The following is a 20,796-nucleotide window of genomic DNA, read 5'->3' as shown; positions in this document are numbered from 1 at the left end:
AAAAAGAAGGAACGAAGAAGCACGGGACCATTGATCAAGCCCGCTAAAACGCACCTTCATCGCGACCACAGGCCACCGACTGCGATCACTTCGTGTCCACTTCTGGAAAGAATAACGAATCCTGGAAGGCCGACGCCCGGGGTCGTTATTTATTTCAGGCATGTTACAGGCGCGGCGCCGCTGCTAGTGCGAACGCAAAGCCGATGACATCGCTGCGCCAAGTGCCCGACCACCAGCGCCTCGTGAAGACCTGCGGCGCAGGTGTAATCAAAGCGACTGGCGAAAAGCCCGCGCCAGTCGTCTGCTACAGGGAGTCGTCTGCCAAGACTTCACGAGGCGCCGGGGGGTGGCGCTCCACGTAGCGCTGCCACGCGCTCTCGTGTTCCCGCTAGCAGTGGTCGCGTCTGTACATGTACGGGCAGAATCTGCGAAGAAGCTGAATATTTCGCGAGCCCGGGCGGGCAGCCCGGATTTCAAGTGCGTTGGGCGTATTACGGCGTACGCGATCAACATAATGTTGCACTGTTTCGATACCGTTAATCTACAACAGGGTTGATGCTCGACTGTTTCGCGGAACCCGCAAGCGGTAAGGTTTTTCAGCCTATCTGTACATTCATCACGAGTGCGCAAATAAAACATCGACTGGTACACTTCGAAAACGACCCGCCTCACCACCTGTACACGTAAGCGCAAACACGATCTTGCAAGTGGGATAGCTACCATTACGGGTTGCCAGATAGCAATGTCTCTTTTTTTTCCTCCATCAAGAAAAGTTTGCGTAGGGAGATCAAATGGAGGATATTAATAACTGCCCCGAGCGCTATCGGCAAATATTACCGCTCCGAGTTTGAGTTCTCTCTTTCGGTTTTCATTTCGCACACGACGTGTCCACATGCCTCACATTGGGACGACTCAACCGTCGAGATGTATTCTCCATAAACGTGAAACGGGACCCTCGCAAATATTAGGAACACAATAGGACTTTCGGAGGCCCGCGGTGATTCGCAATTACAACGTGTCAATATACACCGAGCTGGGGCAATCTTCAACTCATTATTTATGCCCTTTCTAGTTAAAAAAAAAAGTGAATGAAAAACCCCGTTTTCGCCGCAGTTCAGCAAGTTCAAATACGGTACCGAGCTGGGCGTAACGTCTCGCTATACGTAACGTTTACTACCATAGCCTTTTTCGTAACCACGACACAACGGGGGCCACTACATTGGGGTGCTAAGCGCTGGGAGGTTTGTTTCGGCTTCGTTATCGACGTACCACCTGCCGCTGATCGACGTCTGATGGTCCCATGTGTGGCGGCATGCGGAATGCCACCACCACCACCATCATCATCATCACAATCATCAGCCTGGTTACGCCCACTGCAGGGCAAAGGCCTCTCCCATACTTCTCCAACAACCCCGGTCATGTACTAATTGTGGCCATGTTGTCCCAGCAAACTTCTTGATCTCATCCGCCCACCTAACTTTCTGTCGCCCTCTGCTACGCTTCCCTTCCCTTTGAATCCATTCCGTAACTCTTAATGAACATCGGTTATCTTCCCTCCTAATTACGTGTCCTGCCCATGCCCATTTCTTTTCCTTGATTTCAACTATGATGTCATTAACTCGCGTTTGTTCCCTCAACCAATCTGCTCTTTTCTTATCCCTTACGTTACACCTACCATTCTTCTTTCCATAGCCCGTTGCGTCGTCCTCAAATCAAGTAGAACCCTTTTCGTAAGCCTCCAGGTTTCTGCCCCGTACGTGAGTACTGCGGAATACATGGCGTCGTAAAAAGAAAGGTCGCGGCGCGTATTCGGAAGGACGAGGTGCTTGAGTTGACGTTCAACTTCGTATAGGAGTAGTATAAGAACAGTGCAGTGGCACAAAGCACTAGTGCAATAGTTGCACTATTAAACTCGCTCGACAGTAAGCTGAGCGGCGTACGTGCATCCGATTACACTGCGCAAAGGTGACGGCACACGTCTACTTAAAAATAAAAATGCAATCTATCTGTAACGCAGCCTTCCTGAAACGGTTAAGTAAATTGTGTATACAACTGAGCCACGGCGCGTACAATTATCTTTATATTCATCTTATGCAACGTGTAATCTGAATGTTCATGCGCCGCCCAGGTTACAACTCTAATACCATGCAATGTGGAACAAAAAAGAAGAATGAAAGGAAAACAACGAATCACGGACTATCTTTGATGTGATGTCTACCAGTTAGGAAATGATACGACTTCTATCAACTGGTAGACTATGTAAACGAGAAATAATAAACATGAACACACATATGCTTTATACCTACCGTATAGTCTTATTGCATAGACGCAACTTCTGAGCATTCCGGTTATTGGTGAGAGGATAGAAACATTGAACGTAGCGCTGAATGCAAACGCAACCCTCTGCTAAGCAAAAACAACATCACAAGTGCTTTTAGCGTGAAGACTTCGATATGTCATGCGGTGCACCGCCAAATTTGACGAGAACTTAGGCGCGTTGCTCTGCGTCACTGCTGTTAGTAATCGTTCTTGCGTCAGAAGTCCCTCAACCCAATAACCAGTGCGTCTGCTTGTAATAATTATTTCGGTTCTTCTGGCGATATAACGCACCAACTATAATTAAGAGGTCAATATTCCTAACCAATTTGATTTTGCGACTACGACGACTCACCTGATATTACATAAACATTTATGCTACGGGAGCAAACTTGTATCGTTCTTCTTTTTTCTTCCTGCAATGTTTGCGCCGCATGTTTAGAAAAAAAAAATGGGGGCCTTAAGAACAGTAAGTCATATTTCGCGACTGAAGGAGATAATAAAAAAACAAAAAATGCGTCTCTACGCTACGACTTCCATCAGGGTGAAAAGCTCTGCCGGCTCCAAACTCAGCTCCAGCCTCGTCTGAGCATTCCGGCAAAACACAAAAAAATAAAATAAAATAAACGCCGAAGCGAAGGAGCGGTAGTGGCGAGGGAACAAACCCAAACACAACTATAACCTCGAACCAACAGCGAGTGGCCGACGCTGCAGACGACGACGTGTATACGCATAAGGGGGAGGGGGGGGGGCGAAATTTCGGTTAAGGGCACCAAACCGAAAAAGGCCATTCTAAAGCACGGAGGAGAGTGCGAGTTCGTGCCGAGGCATGCCAGAGTCACGTGGCTTGAGTGCAAGCACGAGCGCAAACAATGCCTGCGAAAAAGCGCGGCAATGTTTACCTTCCGCGTCGCTGCCCCCGCAGACTTAAGCTTCCGCCACCAGAGGGGGAGCGGATGAGATACAGAAAAAAGAAAACACAGACGTGGGAGATAACGCGAACTTCCGAGAGCAGCTTAGGGAGTGATGCGCCGCAGTTAAATCCAATACAAACGAAGTAACGGTAAGATGCGAGAGACACTGGGACAACGCGCAGGCGGGTTTAAAAGGAAGAGGATATCTCTTGTGGTAACAACTGCTTTTCCCATTTTTTTTTCTTTTTTTTATCTTTCGTTGTTTGCGTTGCGGGTAAGACTAAAATAAACGGGGGAAAAAAGGCAGCTATGAGGGAGACAGGATGAAGTCCGTTTACGCCTATGACGCGCTTCAAAGAGTCTTAGAGGGGATATTGCGAGATTCCCGAGAATATTTTTTTCTCCCATTATATCTCCCTCTGTCTCTTGCTGCATCCAACACTTATCTGGCCTCCCGAATTGAGACGCCGGTGGCTGTTGAAAATACGAAGCCTCCCTACGCTAATCCTCCCAAAAGAACATTATACCTTTCCGTTGTTCTCCTATCCAACATTAGTCGCCTAAATTAAAAAAAAAGGCAAATTCCGTGTCTCTACGTTCCAGAACCACAATACGATTATCAGGCGCGCCCTAGTGCAGGACTCCGGATTAAATTCCACCACCCGGGGTTCATTAACGTGGAGCCAAATCTAAGTGCGCGAGCTTTTTTTTCTTTTTTTTTTGCATTTCGCACCCACTTCCGAAACACGTTCGCGGCGAGCGGGTATCGAACCGTTGACCTCCTGCTCAGCAGCGCGACGTGCCCCCATGTAGACAGCTATATATATAACACGTAGATAGATATATGTACAACCGTCTATAGATGGCGCAGCATCACGAGGTCGGAGGGGCCATTCTTGGCGACGACAGCCCCACTTCCACGCAGGGCGGAACACACACACATGCAAAAAAAAAAACGAGAGAGAAATAAATAAAAAGAAAATAACGCTCGTGTGCTGTGTTTTCAGTTCACGTAAAAGAACTCCAGTGTGTTAAAAATTATCGCGGAGCACCGCACCTCGGCGTCCGTCGTAATCCAGTGCGCGTTTTCGGGACGTTGAACCTTAGAGTTACATTATTTTAGATATACTATAACAATCGTAAATCTTTCTACCTCAAAGAGAAATACCGTTTCCATAACAAATGCGATGAAATGCCATTTAGGTTATAATTTAATGATGCTATTAATTACATCGTAATCGGTGTGATAAGCTATCCACAACTGAAAACTCGTTCCGGCGAATCAAAAGCAGTGCGATAGGCTATGAGTCATGTTTCCCTTGCCTAAATAAGAATTTTAAGGTATCGGAACTGCCCAGCGTAACTGATATACGCTGGACATTACAGAGTTAACGATTGCAGAAGCACCTGCGCGTTCATTTTCTTCTCATTTATTTTCCGAGATTTTTCACAACACGTTCCGAAATGACCGAGATGTTCCCGCTTATTTAAGCACGGTGCAACCACAATGCAGAACAAGAAGCAGAAGCAAAGATAGGAGCGCGCATTGAAGAGCGCCTTAAGGTGCAACGAAGCAGTGACAGGAAATAATAAAACAATAAAATGAATAAAGATAAATGAACCAAATGAACTAGAGAAAAAGAATGATGGCACACCTGTAGACTCACGACAGATGCTTTCCACGACGCCGATATTCATTTAAAAAAAGAAGGAAAAAGGAAACGGCGGAAGTACAAGCAAGGTTTGGGTGCGGGCTAGTCGGTAGTCCATGGTATCAATCGCCACTTACAGCGCATACATAGACGCAGGACAAAAAAGGACGACGAAGACAACCTATTGTTTTCGTCGTCCTTCTTGTCCCTCGTCTACGTATGCGCTGTAAGTGACGATTGATAGCATGGAAGTACAAGTTCGGAATCTTGCAAACCTACCTCGCAGTAAATCAAGAATGTTCAGCAGCAAGCTAACCATAGCAAAAATAAACAGAAAAAAAAAATAAAGCGAAAAAAACAAAAGAGACAGGCAGAAAGGAGGTGACATTTGCAAAGGCAGGAATGACATCCGTGTAATGCAAACAATATATATATATATATATATATATATATATATATATATATATATATATATATATATATATATATATATATATATATATGTACTACGGCTTGTGAAGAGGATCCAGCACCGAATGACACAGCATCCGTGGACTTTACGGGGCTCGTAAGAAGGAAAAACAAAGATCAGCGTTAAAGCAAAATAAACGTGTGCTCATTCCCCTGCTTGTCCACAGAGGCAGAACAGCGCGGCGGGGTGTGTGTGTGTATATATATATATATATATATATATATATATCTTCCGAGAACCTTGACACTTGCCCATATATCTGGCTTTTTTCATGAGTTATCTTACACATGCGAAGAAAGCGTTCGCTGTATGAAAAAAATGTGATACTGGAGCTTTTTTTTTTTCTAGCTCATTCATTCTTGGCGTCGGTATTAGGCAAGCCTTTCCACATAGCTAGAGGCGCACCCGGTTCTAAGCACTACTCCGAAAGTTGTGCGGGTATTCATACGGATATCCGCTTCAATAAGTATACTGCATCGACTCGAATATGCCGTCTTCTTCAAAGCATTTCCTATAGAACTACAAATTTAACATAAAAAAATCGTAGCCACCGAAACGAAGTTCCATAAGCGAAAAAAAATTCGAGCGTCAACCCGCGCTTCCGGTAACACACCTGGAAGCGATCGTGAAGTTATGAAGCAACATACTGTTTTTTTCTCTATTTTCAATCCTATATACACTTTCTTGCATACCAGCTTTATTTTTCAGCAATCTTCCACTCACCGCTTGCGAAAACCCTCACAATTTGCATGCGTAGTCGATAACCTTTACCGCTTCTAGCACCACCTGCTTTTCGGTGCACAGAATAAAAATATACAGGGCCTTTTTTTGCCGATTCTTCCATCAGAGCCATTTTATAATACCTGTATGCGAAATAACTGACGCTCCCGCTATCCTTTCAGCAGCTTGATATCTGTCTTGCGACATTTACGGCAGGTGCCACGTGCATTCCTTTTCCCCCAATTTTTTCTTCGTTTTTTCGTGCTGGGGAGGGGGAGGGACGAAGTCCCCTCGCCAGCATTCGCCGCACATACCAACAGTAAGAGCGCAAGAACTTGCGTGCATTTTTTATCGTTGTTTCGGCGCCTCGACTCACGCTCGGCTCAGACCTTTATATACCGCCAAGCTTATTAGGTACGTGGGTGCGGCGCAGCTTCTGAATTCATCCCACGAAGGCCGGTTATAAGCGGCGAAAAATAAAAAAAAGAATAAGGCGGAGAGAGAGGCACCTCCTACTCCGTTTCCACGCAAGGACAGCGCAGAAAATACGTGTCCCGCTACCAAAGTCGAAACGACGAACGCCACGCCGTATACAGTTGACCGGGCAGCGAATTTCGAGTTCCATCGACCGCCTGCAGAACAGACGGCCCGCGCTCCAATTTCACCCAGAATCTCAAACAGAGGGAGAAAGAGGGAAGGAGGGAGGGAGGGGGGCGAATTGCCGATATACCATTCAACACAAATGCGTGCAGCGCTAAAGGAAAGCACAGCTGTCGTAACTTATGCTGAAGCAATACATATTTTTCAGCTTTTTTTTTTCTTTTCATCAACTAAACCAATTCAAATTTGCCTGCCCAATACAAAGCGCAGCCGGACACACGTTACAGCATTGGCGATTTTTTTTTTTTGCGGGGGGGGGGGGGGGCGAAGGGATTTTGGAACAGCTAGCCGAACGTGCTAGGCGTTCCAAGATCAATCGGAGTTAGCCACGCGATCCGAGTTTATTTTGGATCTCGGTCGTACTCCCTGGTCGAAGGTGAGAGCGCGTCCGAGCGATCTAAGCAGCATGTGGCGCTCTGAACGAACCACGCGAATGTACTCCGAGCACTCGATTTAGTCGAGCCAAATAATAAACCGCCCCACGAGAGCGCTCAAAAACGACCAGTCGAATGTGTCATAAGTAATATTGTAATATTGATGAAGACTGATTCAATATAGCCAGCAGCGGACAGCGCAATTCTGCGACGTGAGCTGGATAGCTCGAAGAGATGGACGTCGTTACTTGAACGACGAATCATCACGTGACGTTAGACAATTACTAGCCTGACTGACATACCGTCGTTATTCACTTAAGAGGACCTGCTGTCTCAATCGCGAAACTGAAGCCGGGTAACAATGAAGTCCTCACCATTAAGAGGAAACTTCTGCAGTTAGTATCTGTTCCGTGAATGTTCCAGGTAGCACTAAAAAAGCTCATCCACGTTTTAAATGTGCCTACAAGTGTAGCACATAAATGTATTTAATACCCCTCAAACCCGAGTGGCCTACGGCAGGTGCACGTGTACCGAGCTGCGCGCAACACATGCCGCATACCATCGCCGAGTATAGGTCACCAGACGTGGCTTGGACTCTGAGGCCCCCTGTTCATTAATCCCCTGAGCAAAGTAAGCTTTATCGCACCGCCACCCTTTCTCGCTCTTAACTGTGGTGGTGGCCGCATTTCAGTGGGGCCGACTGCAAGAACGATCGAACGGGATCGTGCAGCTATGCAGTCGCCAACTCCATATACGAGCAATTCGACACGACAATAACGAACTCGAAGTGAAAGTCAAAGTAACAATGAGAGCCACACATAGCCCACCACCAATAATTTTTTTTGTCTTTTGTCTTTTTCTTTTTTTTTGCATCGGAGCTGCCGGCCTCAGCCTCTGCGACAGCTGCGCGTTACTTCTGGCGAGCCAGAACCGCGCGAGATGGAGTGAACGTCGGAGCGCTCGTCCTTCACCAAACAACGGGTGCACCCCCACAGCGAGCGCGGGCAACAGCCCCGGAAAACAAAGAAGACACCGTCTCGCTCCCCACCACTGGCTTGGCTATAGATGGCCAAAACAAAGCGGCAGCGGCCGTGTCCCGGGCCAAATGAGCCGGCACTTGTAACGCCACACCTCGTCGCGCGCTACCAGACGATAAGGGTGAGAGAGGGAGAAAGAAGAGAGGGAAAAAAAGAAAGGGCTATAGGGAAACCCGCTCAAGCACAGCGAAAGACGCTGATTTCCCGCGCCGAACGACCGATCGATCGGTCGACGCAAAGTGAACAACACGCGGCAATACGATGCACACGCCTACTGTTCCGTCTGCCACGCAGAGCCAGAGAGCGAACCGACGAGCGGTGTAATGAGGGGAAGCACCTCGGCAGCGAGCGGGCGCAGGAGAGATGTGCAAGACGTGCCGGGAATCGGGAGCGCCGGAGCTGTAGTACCGTCCGTGAATACGCACCGCCGCACGTAATGAGGAAGGCGGGATCGCGGGGTGGACGTCGCAGTGAGTGAGACGGGCGAATACGCCTTGTGCGCACGGCGTAGCAGTGGGCTAGGGCAGGTCAACAGCTGCAGCGGAAGGGGACGAGTAACGCGGACGCTAGCTCGATTCTTGGTACACGGGCGTGCTGCTCCTAACTAATCGCTTCCGCACGCTGAAATGCAAAGGCGTTCCGTTCGGCGGCGTACAGTGACCGCGACGTGTAAAGACTGCCAGAAAGGGAGGGGAAAAAGGTAAACGTAGAAGAGTACGATTCGAACTCGCTGAAAGGTTCTAACAGTAGAACTCTGCGTACGTGCGTATATGACAGCCAATCATGATGTTCGCAGACCTGCCAACCTCAGAACTTAAAATATACTAGCGGCAACAACAACAACAAAAAAACAGAATGTGACGAAAAATATTTAAAGTTTGATTTCTCAAGATGATTATTAAAGATTCGTAGACATTACCCTGTAGGAACGCTCGAGTGACACTCTGCTCTACGGTCCCTTGCAAAAATTTAAAAAGATCAGTTACTACATTCGACTGAATTTCAAAAGAAACCTTATAGAGGGCCACAAGAAAATGCAACGGAAACACAGCGACTTGCGTAAGGGGTCGCCAGGAAGAATGTTCTGCGCCACTAATGTTTATGAATTGCATTTATGAGACATTCGCGTAACGGCGGTGCGGGTGCCGCCACACATTGCTTCTACCGTTGACGTCGCTTATGCTCGGGTAGGTTCGTGTATTCTACCACTCCGAGAAGCAAGCAATTAAAGATCTGCCATACCCTAAGCTAAGCATTAATAAAAAAAAAGACGGAAATAACCAATGTCATCAAGTAAGCTGCGAACACAATAGGGCACCTTACGATAAAGATCGCGAAGATTGGCCGATACGTGTATTATGCAAATATTACTTGTGGATCATCAAAACTGAGAGCTGGGCGAGTTGGTGTGGTTCCCTCTTAATCTCTTTCACTTTTACGCGCTTTGCGCACTTCTTCGTTAAGATTATTTGTGAAGGCGGCCGAACAACGAGAAAGGGTGCTTACGAAGAAAAATGTTCGCAAATTCTGAGCCGTGCAAGCATAGATGCAGCTTATTATCGCGAAGTCGTACAACCACTGCGTATAAAGAACACGCATCACCTTTTATTTTATTTTTTAAGGCGAAAGCCTTTCTAGGCTCAAGAAGAAGTTTGTGTCAGTGAAATTTGTGTAACGACTAAAATTCATCAGAAGTCACTAATTATCCTTAGTAATGACCAGTAATGACTAAGAACGACTAAAATAGCTTGTAATGACTACTAATGACTATGATATGACCAACATGTCTAACGACAGCTTGTAATGACCACAATTGATTACGCATGTCTAAAAATTCTTAGTAGTGAGCAGTAATGACTAAAAGAAAGAAGAGAACCGGCTAAGTTACCCATGTATACTGCCGCTGCAATGATAGGTTTACGCATTCTGCCCGACCTCGACGTCACAATAATTAGTGAGAACGCGACTTTCCTTGGCGAAGGTCATCGAAACACAGTTCACACGAAACTATCCACGGAAGCGCTTGCCATCTGCGTGCTTTCACGCGTACTTTCAACATTATATTACACCCGCTTCAAAAACAAGCGGAACGGAACCGCAGAATTTACGTTCGCGCTATAACCGCAGACAAAGAGAGAGAGAGAGGGGGGGGTACTAGTTGAGCACGGTACGCGCATATGCATATCATGCGGATGACGATTCCACCGAACAGGAACGCAAGATAGCACAACGGGTAAGCTACGACTATTCCCAGTCTAAAAGCAGAAAGCAAAGTTGGCTATCATTAGAGCGTCGATTCCTGAACGTGCACGAAACGGACATAGAAAAAGAAAATCGTGCATCCCTGCCTGCCGATTCTTTACGCTTTTATCATTGTTTCCTTTTTATCTCACGATCAATAAATGCGTGCTAGATAATACACAGGATGGGATAAGCACCCGCTTAGACGCAAAAAATCGCGACGATTAAAACGCTAAAATTGTAGCGCCACGCGCAGGATAATAATCATAGCAATAAAATTACCGAAGACAGGCGCGTGCTTCTTAATCCCTAATTCGAGTTCATGGCACGCGCAGCGGTGCGAAAATCGCGGGTTAGTTTCAGAACTGCCGCAGTTCAGAGCCATAACGGTAAATCCTCGAAGTGTGCGACGTACCGGGGTGCGAAAGCGGAATTGGCCGGGCGAATGCCAGCGTTAATGCTCGCACCGAACTTCCTGCTTTCGAGCAGGAGAGGCTTCGACAGGCCATATTCGGCGGATCGATGGCGATGGCGCCGAAAGCTGTGGGCTCGCCGGTTTTACGTTTATACCAGTTAGGCGAATGTACTGTATGCGATATATATTGGCTACAGGCACCATGGCTTTTGTATACAGCTACCTGTAGACATTATGTGGCGAGGAAATTTTTCGTGCAGATCGAATATCTATTTAAGCATAATACAAACATCTCCATGGATCGGATGTACTATGCATATCACTTTAAAAAAATGAATTTGACGAAATTGATTATGGGAATATTCAATAGGCTTCACTTTTTCGTGCGCTTATCGCTCGCTTACTCGTGAGTGAGTGAGTGAGTGAGTGAGTGAGTGAGTGAGTGAGTGAGTGAGTGAGTGAGTGAGTGAGTGAGTGAGTGAGTGAGTGAGTGAGTGAGTGAGTGAGTGAGTGAGTGAGTGAGTGAGTGAGTGAGTGAGTGAGTGAGTGAGTGAGTGTGTGAGTGAGTGAGTGAGTGAGTGAGAAACGCGGCGCGCCGCGTTATGATTGGTAGAAAGCACGCGGCAAACGCTGCTCTGTGATTGGTAGAAACGCGCCGCGCTGTGATTGGTGGACACTTTTCGCTCACGGTCAACTCACGCTCAACGCCGCGGACGACGTGCTCCTCACTCACTGCGCAACAGCAACCTTGAAGCTATCATTTCCCCAATGGTTTATAAAAGCTATCACCTCCGAAAGCCTAGCTCGGCGTAGCGCTGTAATGAATGATAGTGGCCCACTTAACTACCGTCCCCCCTTAGCGTACTTAACAAATTCTGCAGTGCTCAAGAACGGATACAAATACTGCAGGTGCGGGGTACATGTTCTCTTTAAACCAGCCGGCCGTTTTAAGGGAAGAGTGGTCGCATGAAACAATCCGCCTGTACTAGATTCCTCGTGGAGAAGACGAGCCAGTTCCGTGTTATCGTTCGGAAAGGCAAATCCGCTTCCGCAAGTATCATTCTGCTGCTCGGCTAGCAGGTTCCTTTCTTCCACGGCTGAAGGAAGGGCGCCTACGGCGGGCGCTCTCCAATTCCGTCACAATGTCGAATTTCGCCATGTTTTCACTTTCAGGCACTCAGAGAGGGCGTGACCGCCCTGTGAACCAATCAGAGCGATCAAGATGGCGAATTTCACAATACGGCGGGACTTGGCAACGTCCAGAATGCATAGCGCCCGAATTGTAGAGCACAATAGGTCGAGACGAAAGCGAAAAGGAACACGAAGGGAACGAATGTTCACCTGAGGGTGAAGGACTTACGATAACCTACATCAGCGGACAACTACGGATGTGAATGCGTATCGTCATTTTTTTTTTTTCGTCGACAGAGGTTTCAAGAAAAGGGATCATCGCAATTGCGTGGACGCTGCTTCTCTGCGTCTCGCATAGGCCTTCCGGGTCAACAGATTCTTCAACGGTGTATTAGCAAACGATGAAGAAAGACGTACGTGAAATTTCGCGATTCTCTTCTTTCCTGCCTTTTGTCCATAACTGCCCAACTTAGCGTCATATTAGAAAATAGCTTTCAACACGATTGGAAACAATGCTTGTATGTTCGCGGCTAAAGGCTTTAATCCTTGTAATAACTTGTTGTTTTTATTTATTTACATTTTTTTTATTTTCCTGGATAACGGCACAGCCAAGGAGTACAGCGCTAAACGTGCCTGATTAGGTGTACACGGAAGGGCAACCTTGATGCCACAGACGCCTGCAATTTACAGGCCCCCTAGATGTTTGCAAACAAAACTCTCTGACGTCACTCCGGCGCTGTTGCGTAGGCAAAAAAAAAAGCCTCCACTGATCAGTGCGGTGATCTAATGCATACAGACACACCGAGTTGCGGACATCATAGCTTAGTAATTTGATTTCTTACGCACTCGATCCATATCAACGCTAAAGCTTAGAAGAAATGTAGCGAGAAATTTACGGAGTGCAGTATTTTACAGGCATCAACAACTGCCCCCTCGAAAGTGGTGGTACGCATCAGAGTTTCTTGATACCGCTTGTATCCTTTTTGAGGGCGCCGATACATTCCTCCAAATTGATTTAACAGAGCGGAAGACTTAAAAACAAAAGGGAAGAAAAAAGTACCTGCCGGTCAAGCGGACTGCAGTGAATCCACGTTCACACTGTGGATCTTTGAGGAGCTCATTAGGTTAACCAATCTTTGAGCATTGAGGGCAAAGAAGCCGTGACACTGAGGTGTCATAATAACAAACGAGGTCGTCTGTAAGAAAAACCGTGCGACCAATCACCGTGAAGGGAATAGAGGCGCTATTCTTAACAGCGTCAAATTCCGTCATGCTATCGAATTCAGCCACGTTGGCGCTTTAGGCCAATCAGAGCACGCGTACGTAGTCGCCTTCTCGGCCAACCAGAACTGACAAGACGGCAATGTCTTATATTATGGCCGAGTTCGACAGCGTCCGGAATGGGTGGCGTCCAAAATATGACGACCACAACGTGCTTCCGGCTCCCTGCAAACGCTTCCGGCACATACCGCTAGCAAAAGCATTGATTTGGAGATCGGTTTCCGTTAGTCAGAAAGAGCAGTCTCTGGGGCGCGGATTTGGACACCGCCTACAGCACGCGAAATGGCAGACGTGCCGGGAAGGAGACGTCCACGATGAGCTGAAACCAAGAAACGCCTGACTGGGCGTCTGAAAGAGAGACGCGGAGAGGAAAAAAGAAAAAAAAAGAGAGAACACCGCAAACGGGCGTAGCGTGCGCACTCACCTCGTCCGTAGTCTGGTTCATCTTGAGCTGGATCATCTCCAGCTCACTGCGGTTCGTAGGGGCGTCGGGCACGGCGGCCGCCATTGCTCTGCTTTAGCTCCGCGCTGGGGCCGAGGACCGCCACTGCGCATGCGTGAAAAGAAAAGAAAGAGACTGCGTCACTACTGAGGCGTCGTAAGGCACGGCACAACAATGGCACTGGGAGAGCGCAGTATGGCCACAGCGTCGGCGGAAGCACGCGCGAGCTCAAATGCGCTAACATGACCGAAAACAAATCTTACAAAATCACCGAGGTAAAACGGAATATGGATATTAAAAGAAAGAAATAGACAGGGAAGTTAACCAGAGAATACTTCCGGTTGGCTACCCCGTACTAGGGAGGGGGAAAAGAGGTATGAAAGGTGAGAGGATAGCAGTAGAGAAGGTGCGGAAGAACAGGGGCGCGATGTTGTTGCGGTATACCTTCCGCTCAATTCAGCGCCGCTCTTATTATCCGCCATACAAGACCGGGTGATCCCATTGATAGCGCAAGTAGAGCGCTGCTCCGACAACTAGCGAAGCGTGAAAAAGTAGAATCATCGGAAAAGGCAGCGCCACAAAATCGCGACGTATGGGCACTGCCACACTGTGAGACCGCAACACCGTCACACTTGCACCGTCACACAGGGTGTAAATGTCGATTGCAGCCACATGCAACGCCATAGGGCAGTGTTGCAAAGCACCAATTTGCTTCGAAATACAATCTCCTCAGTTAACCGGCAATGCCTTTACAAGTGTAAATATACAAGCTTTACTAAAGGTACATTACACGTTACGCGCAAGGTAAGACTCGCAGTTAGGGCACATTATGCCGACAGCTTCATGAAGCGTAGTCTACGAAACACATATAGAAGGCCCACTTCGTGCGCGGGTTCGAATGCGTAACGCGGACCAAGCGTAATCTCGAACAGTCCGCAAGCGGTTTGAATAGTTGCAAATCAAAACCGTTTTCGTTTTTAACAGTAACTACAGCGGCATCTGGGAGAGCGCTAAATAACACGGAGAGATATCCTTCGCCCGCGCTGGGCGCGGCGCGAGCTACAACTCCCCCCCCTCCCCCTTCTCTTCCTCCTCCCCCAGTCCGGCACTTCCAAGGAAGAGGCGCGTCACCACGTCTCGTAACGTACAAGCGCAACTCGGCGACGTTCGGTAGCAGCTGGCGCGCGCTGAAGCACGACTCGCAGTCGTCCGTGCGCCGATTCGCCCCACGCATCGATGACGCGAGTATTCCGTCTCCTGAACGCGGAGTGGAAGGCGAACGCGGAGTAGAATGCGAACGCAAAGTGGAATGCGAACGCGGAGTAGAATGCGAACGCAAAGTGGAATGCGAACGCGGAGTAGAATGCGAACGCGGAGTGGACGGCGAACGTGGAGTAGAATGGGAATGCGAAGTGGCAGACGAACGCGGAGTAGAAGGCGAACGCGGAGTAGAATGCGAACGCGGAGTGGAATGCGGACGCGGAGAGGAATGCGGACGCGGAGAGGAAGGCGAACGCGGAGTGGAAGGCGAACGCGAAGTGGAAGGCGAACGCGGAGTAGAATGGGAATGCGAAGTGGCAGACGAACGCGGAGTAGAATGGGAATGCGAAGTGGCAGACGAACGCGGAGTAGAATGGGAACGCGAAGTGGAAGGCGAACGCGAAGTGGAAGGCGAACGCAAAGTGGAAGGCGAACGCGAAGTGGAAGGCGAACGCGAAGTGGAAGGCGAACGCGAAGTGGAAGGCGAACGCGAAGTGGAAGGCGAACGCGAAGTGGAAGGCGAACGTGGAGTAGAATGGGAATGCGAAGTGGCAGACGAACGCGGAGTGGAAGGCGAACGCGGAGTAGAATGGGAATGCGAAGTGGCAGACGAACGCGGAGTAGAAGGCGAACGCGGAGTAGAATGCGAACGCGGAGTAGAATGCGAACGCGGAGTGGAAGGCGAACGCGGAGTGGAAGGCGAACGCGGAGTGGAAGGCGAACGCGAAGTGGCAGACGAACGCGAGTAGAAGGCGAACGCGGAGTAGAATGGGAACGCGAAGTGGAAGGCGAACGCGGAGTAGAAGGCGAAGTATATATGCGTCCGACACGTTTGGCCCCTCTCCAAAAAATCTCATTCTCCGCAACGCGAGATCTACATATGCCTCAGACGAAAATATCTATATTTAGAGTGCACGCACAGTCGTCTGACAGCCGGTATAATGAAATTCCGACGCAGAGATGCGGTTGCGCAAGTTTAAATTAAATTCTCACAAAACTATGCAAGCCGTGTGGGGGGGGACGGATTAATTGTGACCACCTGGGGCTCCTTGATGCACACCCACAGCATGGTACACGAGCGTGTTTACTCTTATTTGTTTGTTTTTTTTTTCGCGTCTCATAAAAATGCAGCCGCCACGGCCTGGAAGGCTGGACACGTTGCGACTAAATTACGCTACACTAAATAACATTTAAACCTCGCAACTCCAAAGGGCCGGGGCCACCTACGGCCACCGAATACACTAAGGACCATTGCAACAAGACTGACCCCAAAAGAGAGGAACTTGCGTAGGCACGAAAAAACAGCGGTGGAGCGCCAACGCAGGTAGTGGTGCAACCCATAAATGCAGCCTTCGAGTAAGTTCAGCCATCTATTTATAAGCGCCCAAAAACCTCCCCGAGGAAACCGTCGAGACCCACTTTCTCTGATGGAAGAGGTTTCTCTCGAATTGCCCCGATGCCTCCCGTTTGCGCGAACAGCGGGAGTGAAAAGAAAAATATAAAAATAAGGTGAACAAGAAAAAACAAACGCAAAAACAAAGTTCGTCCAAAGGCGTGTGTAAAAGCAAGCCTCCCCCCTCCCCAACCTCTATTTCCATAACTTTTTCCCTGTTTGTTTCGTTTTCACGTCTACCATACCGACACTTTCAAATTTCCAGCGTCATTCGACAGAGAATCCATTCGGTGCTGAAAAGCGCTGTAGAGTTCGTCGAATATAGCGTACATGTGCTGAACGAAGGTCTGGTAAAAATGCGGGATCGCAAGTGAAAGACGACGCGCCGAGTTCATTTGCATGAAGTAAAGGAAACGCAGTGAAACGCTATATGTGTGTGTGCGTGCGTGAACGAGAAGAAAGGAAACTGAGGGGCCCGATTTCGATTAGTCACATCAAACAAGCCAACAAACAAAGCCAGCAAGGACAGCATAGGGAAATTACTTCTGTGCATTAATTGAAGAAAATGATAAAGTAATGGCAATTATATATAGTGGATCAAACAAGAAAACTGCCCGTAGGTGGGATATGAACACACGTCTTCGCACGCGCGCGATAACGTGGGTTTGTATACCACCTGCGGACAGTTGTATTTTCATACACTATATATCATTACCATTAATTTATCCTTCTCTTTAATTCACTTAATAAGTGCAAGTAATTTCCCCTATGCTACCTTTGGTGCTTGTCTGCTGCCTTCTTTGATGTGAATATATATGTATATGTACATATATATATTGAAATGAAAACCTAATGTACTGTTTGGCGAAAGGTGGATGGAAGCGATCAAAGAGCGCATGGAACAGCAGAAATTTCCACAAAAAAAGCGCCCAGAGGATAAAAACAAGTAAATATAGAAGGAAACAATCCGAGCTCAAACAGCGACTCCGCAAACACGTAAATCTGGAACTTTACTCACTGCTATTCGCTCTACAGTTCTCGAGTAGAACGAATACACTTATCTCTACCTAAAGCAGGAACAAGAAAAATTGCTGGCTTCAAACGTAAACGTAACGTTCCATGTCGAGTCGATGCAGCGCGCGCATATAGCTTGCAACATCTTGCTTCAGTCGTGGTTGGACCACATGCTAGCAAGTTTCCGTGCGATGGTTAGGACCAAAAGCAGGTTAAACACCACCACTTAAAACGAACAAGCACTTCGACGCTGTTCTCCGTGGTCGAGTCACGTCCGCGCACCTGTCCCGCCTAATTGACAGCCGAAGGAAAGGGGGGTAGGGGGGAGCAAAAGATAAATGAGTGCAGTCGTTAACGCAAGGAAAAGATTAACGCGCTTAACCGGAATGTTCCGCTGACCAACAAACAACGACGCTTCCAATACCGCTAAGCTCACCTTGATGTAAGCCAGTGTAAACCGTTAAGAATAAGCAAGCAAGAATAATATCTAATTGTTTCCGATCTCAAATTACACAAAAAAAGAACACACACACAAAGGAAGCTGCACGTCATAACGTCAAAATGAGAGAAAAGGACAAGTAAGCTAGTCGAGATAACACCGGTCGTCGGGCGACAGGGGAAGGGGGGAGGCGCGCCCTGGTGGCAATGTCGCGCGTGACCAAGCGTTCCGTGCGCGCCCTTTGTTTACGCGTCTGCCACTTTCGCGTCTGGGCAGTTTTCCAGCATCACTCCCGGAGAGGCCATTAGCGCTAAGCTCGAGCGGAACAGCCAGCTCAGTTGTAAGCGCATCGTCGGCGAAAGGGGCACGATGCGCTTACAACCGAGCTGCACAGCGGCTGCGAAAGAGAGACAGAGAGAAAACAGAATGAAGCGGATGAAAACTTGGCAGGCGCTGTTTTATCCACTGAACGCGCCTGGGATCTCTCTCTCTCTCTCTCTCCCTCTCTCTCTCTGACATACGATAAAGAGAAAACAGTCTGAAAACGCTATCACCGATGTACCGCACGCGCGCGCTGAATGCAGCTTCTCCGCACGACTCTCCATTTGCCTCGTATAAGCTTTCTCCCACATTACTATTCACGCATACGATTTGAGTGATTGATTAATTATCTGATTGATTAGTCGTTTGATTGTTGATTCGAGTGATTGATTGATTCGAGTGATGCAGTCTGCGCTTACGCGTTTGCATGCGCACGCGTATTTTTTTTCTTTTTTTTTTGTTCCACGTGCCCGTAGTTCTGAAATGGCAAGACCAAGCGTCCTGCCGTTAGTAAGGATACGCCTTCGAGCCCAATGTCCCTGACTTTGTAAGAAAGTTCCCTCTACGCCATTCCCAAATACCATCCATGCTAGCTACATCCGACAGTCGGCTTACATGGAAGAAACATGTTTCCGTATATTTCACTAGAGTACGCAGCGTTACTTGCACTGGGCGACGCGAAGTCGCATTCACGCTCACTATTTCGCTGACCTTCACGGGCACCAGCTTTGCGCTCACGCTCGCGTCATTATCTCGCCTGCGATTCAAGGACGCTCAAGTTCGCTAAAACTCCCTCACGTTCGTGTCCCTGCCCTCTAACTAAGTAGCGTGCATATGACAACGCTCATGCGCGAGTCGTCCGCCATTAGGACCATTCAGAGCCTCCGCGACCACCACGTGTAGTGATTTCGCGTGGCTTCGCTCGCGTCACTATCTCGCCTGCGATTCAAGGACGTTCAAGTTCGCTAAAACTCCCTCACATTCGTGTCTCTGCCCTCTAACTAAGTAGCGAGCATATGACAACGCTCATGGGCGAGTCGTCCGCCATTAGGACCATTCAGAGCCTCCGCGACCACCACGTGTAGTGATTTCGCGTGGCTTCGCTCGCGTCACTATCTCGCCTGCGATTCAAGGACGCTCAAGTTCGCTAAAACTCCCTCACGTTCGTGTCCCTGCCCTCTAACTAAGTAGCGTGCATATGACAACGCTCATGCGCGAGTCGTCCGCCATTAGGACCATTCAGAGCATCCGCGACCACCACGTGTAGTGATTTCGCGCGGCTTTGCGGTTAAAGCATTCCCGCAGCGGAATTTGAGCTTCTTGGGCAATTTAGCGAAAACCAGCAGCCATGGTGAAAAATTCGCACACTTCAGGCATTCTTCTGCTACATTAAAAATGAATGAGCATGAGAGAAAGAAAGACAAAGAGAGGGCCCGGCCCATAAACATTGAAGAGGAAAAAAGAAATGAGCATTGAAGGAAGAACAAAGCCGGTCTCCCAAGTAAACCTGCAATGCATATAGGCAATTGCATCATCTTTGCCAAGCAAAGCAAATAAATAGGCCCTTAATTATTGGCGCATTCCTGTGATAGTCTTCCAATTTTCTTCATTTATATTATTTTTATTTTATTTTTATGACCTTCAGATTCACTAACATTTGGTCCGTCTCCTTTTTTAATTATTATTATTAGTCGTGGTATTTCGAGGGGTGGTATAATTCGGCACCCATCGGACGTGGTTTTCTTCATAGCTTGGGCATCCCGCGAGCGTTAAAGGCGGCTGCACTATGTGCATCTTTTATTTCTCGCTCTCTCTCTCTCTCTCTCTTTCTCTCTCGGCAGCCGCTTGTTTATTAACGCTATTGCGGCGCGTTTTCCCCACTCGATCGTCTTCGGCACTGGCAGCTGCCAGCGTTGGCAAACGAAAGTTTCAACTCGATGCCAACGTGCCCAGCGCTCGAGATCGCCTTCGCTTTTCGTCGACCTCCACAACCTTCCGTCGGGGTCGATGCCAGTCGCTCCTCGTTGCACCCGAGACAACCCGCCTCCCTCCCCCACATTCTCCACCTCCCTCCCCCTCTCTGAAACCGTCTTCTCACCTTAAAAGCATGAAAGGAAGGAGCACTCTCTCGTACAGGGCGCGCGTCCAAGCGGGTCCCGTCATAAAATACCGGGCTCTCTCTCACCCGGGCGTACACGCGCGTGAAAAGCTGCAAACAATGAGATAAAACTAAACAAGCACCGCGAAGTCGAAGTGCCAGCTCGATGCGACGCCACAGGAAGCTTCACGTGAAGAAAAAACGGGTAAAAAGCTAAACCGCGCGCCAAAACGCAGTGACGTCAATTGTTCCTGAAAATCTCTGTGGGGGCGGGGGGGGAGGGTTGTTCGAGAGTGAGGAGGCAGGAGATGAAGCGCTCTTTCTCCGCACGCTTCTCTTCTTTATCCCAGAGTTGCCACGCCAAAAAAATAAAAGCAAGCGAGGAAGAAATCGAGTAATGGTGCAAGGAAAACGACAGACGGATTAAAGAGAGAAGAAGAAAGAAAGAAAGAAAGAAAGAAAGAGGCGGACAAGCGGCGCACTAAGCGGCCTGCGAGGCGTCAGCGAGTTCCGGCTCATCACACCGCGCGGGCGCCTTGATGCGAGTAAATGGACGAGGCTCCCGCCACTTTCCTTCACCTCTCTCTCTCTCTCTCTCTCTCTCTCTGCTCTCTCT

The 20,796-nt window shown here is 48.4% G+C and overlaps 1 protein-coding gene across 6 annotated transcripts in view; it reads right to left on the bottom strand.

Moving 5' to 3' along the window:
• Nucleotides 1–20,796, bottom strand: part of Snap25 (Synaptosomal-associated protein 25kDa) — a 413,499-nt gene that overhangs the window by 246,170 nt on the left and 146,533 nt on the right. For all 6 annotated transcript variants that reach the window (XM_065435699.1, XM_065435700.1, XM_065435703.1 and 3 more), the window contains exon 2: nucleotides 13,638–13,760. In XM_065435699.1, coding sequence (XP_065291771.1) covers nucleotides 13,638–13,721 — 84 coding nt within the window. In that variant the 5' untranslated portion in view covers nucleotides 13,722–13,760. The remainder of the gene's footprint in view (nucleotides 1–13,637; nucleotides 13,761–20,796) is intronic.

Source organism: Dermacentor albipictus, chromosome 7 (genome assembly GCF_038994185.2).
Source record: "Dermacentor albipictus isolate Rhodes 1998 colony chromosome 7, USDA_Dalb.pri_finalv2, whole genome shotgun sequence".
Lineage (NCBI taxonomy): Eukaryota > Metazoa > Arthropoda > Arachnida > Ixodida > Ixodidae > Dermacentor > Dermacentor albipictus.
This window is presented reverse-complemented; position numbering and strand designations above follow the sequence as displayed.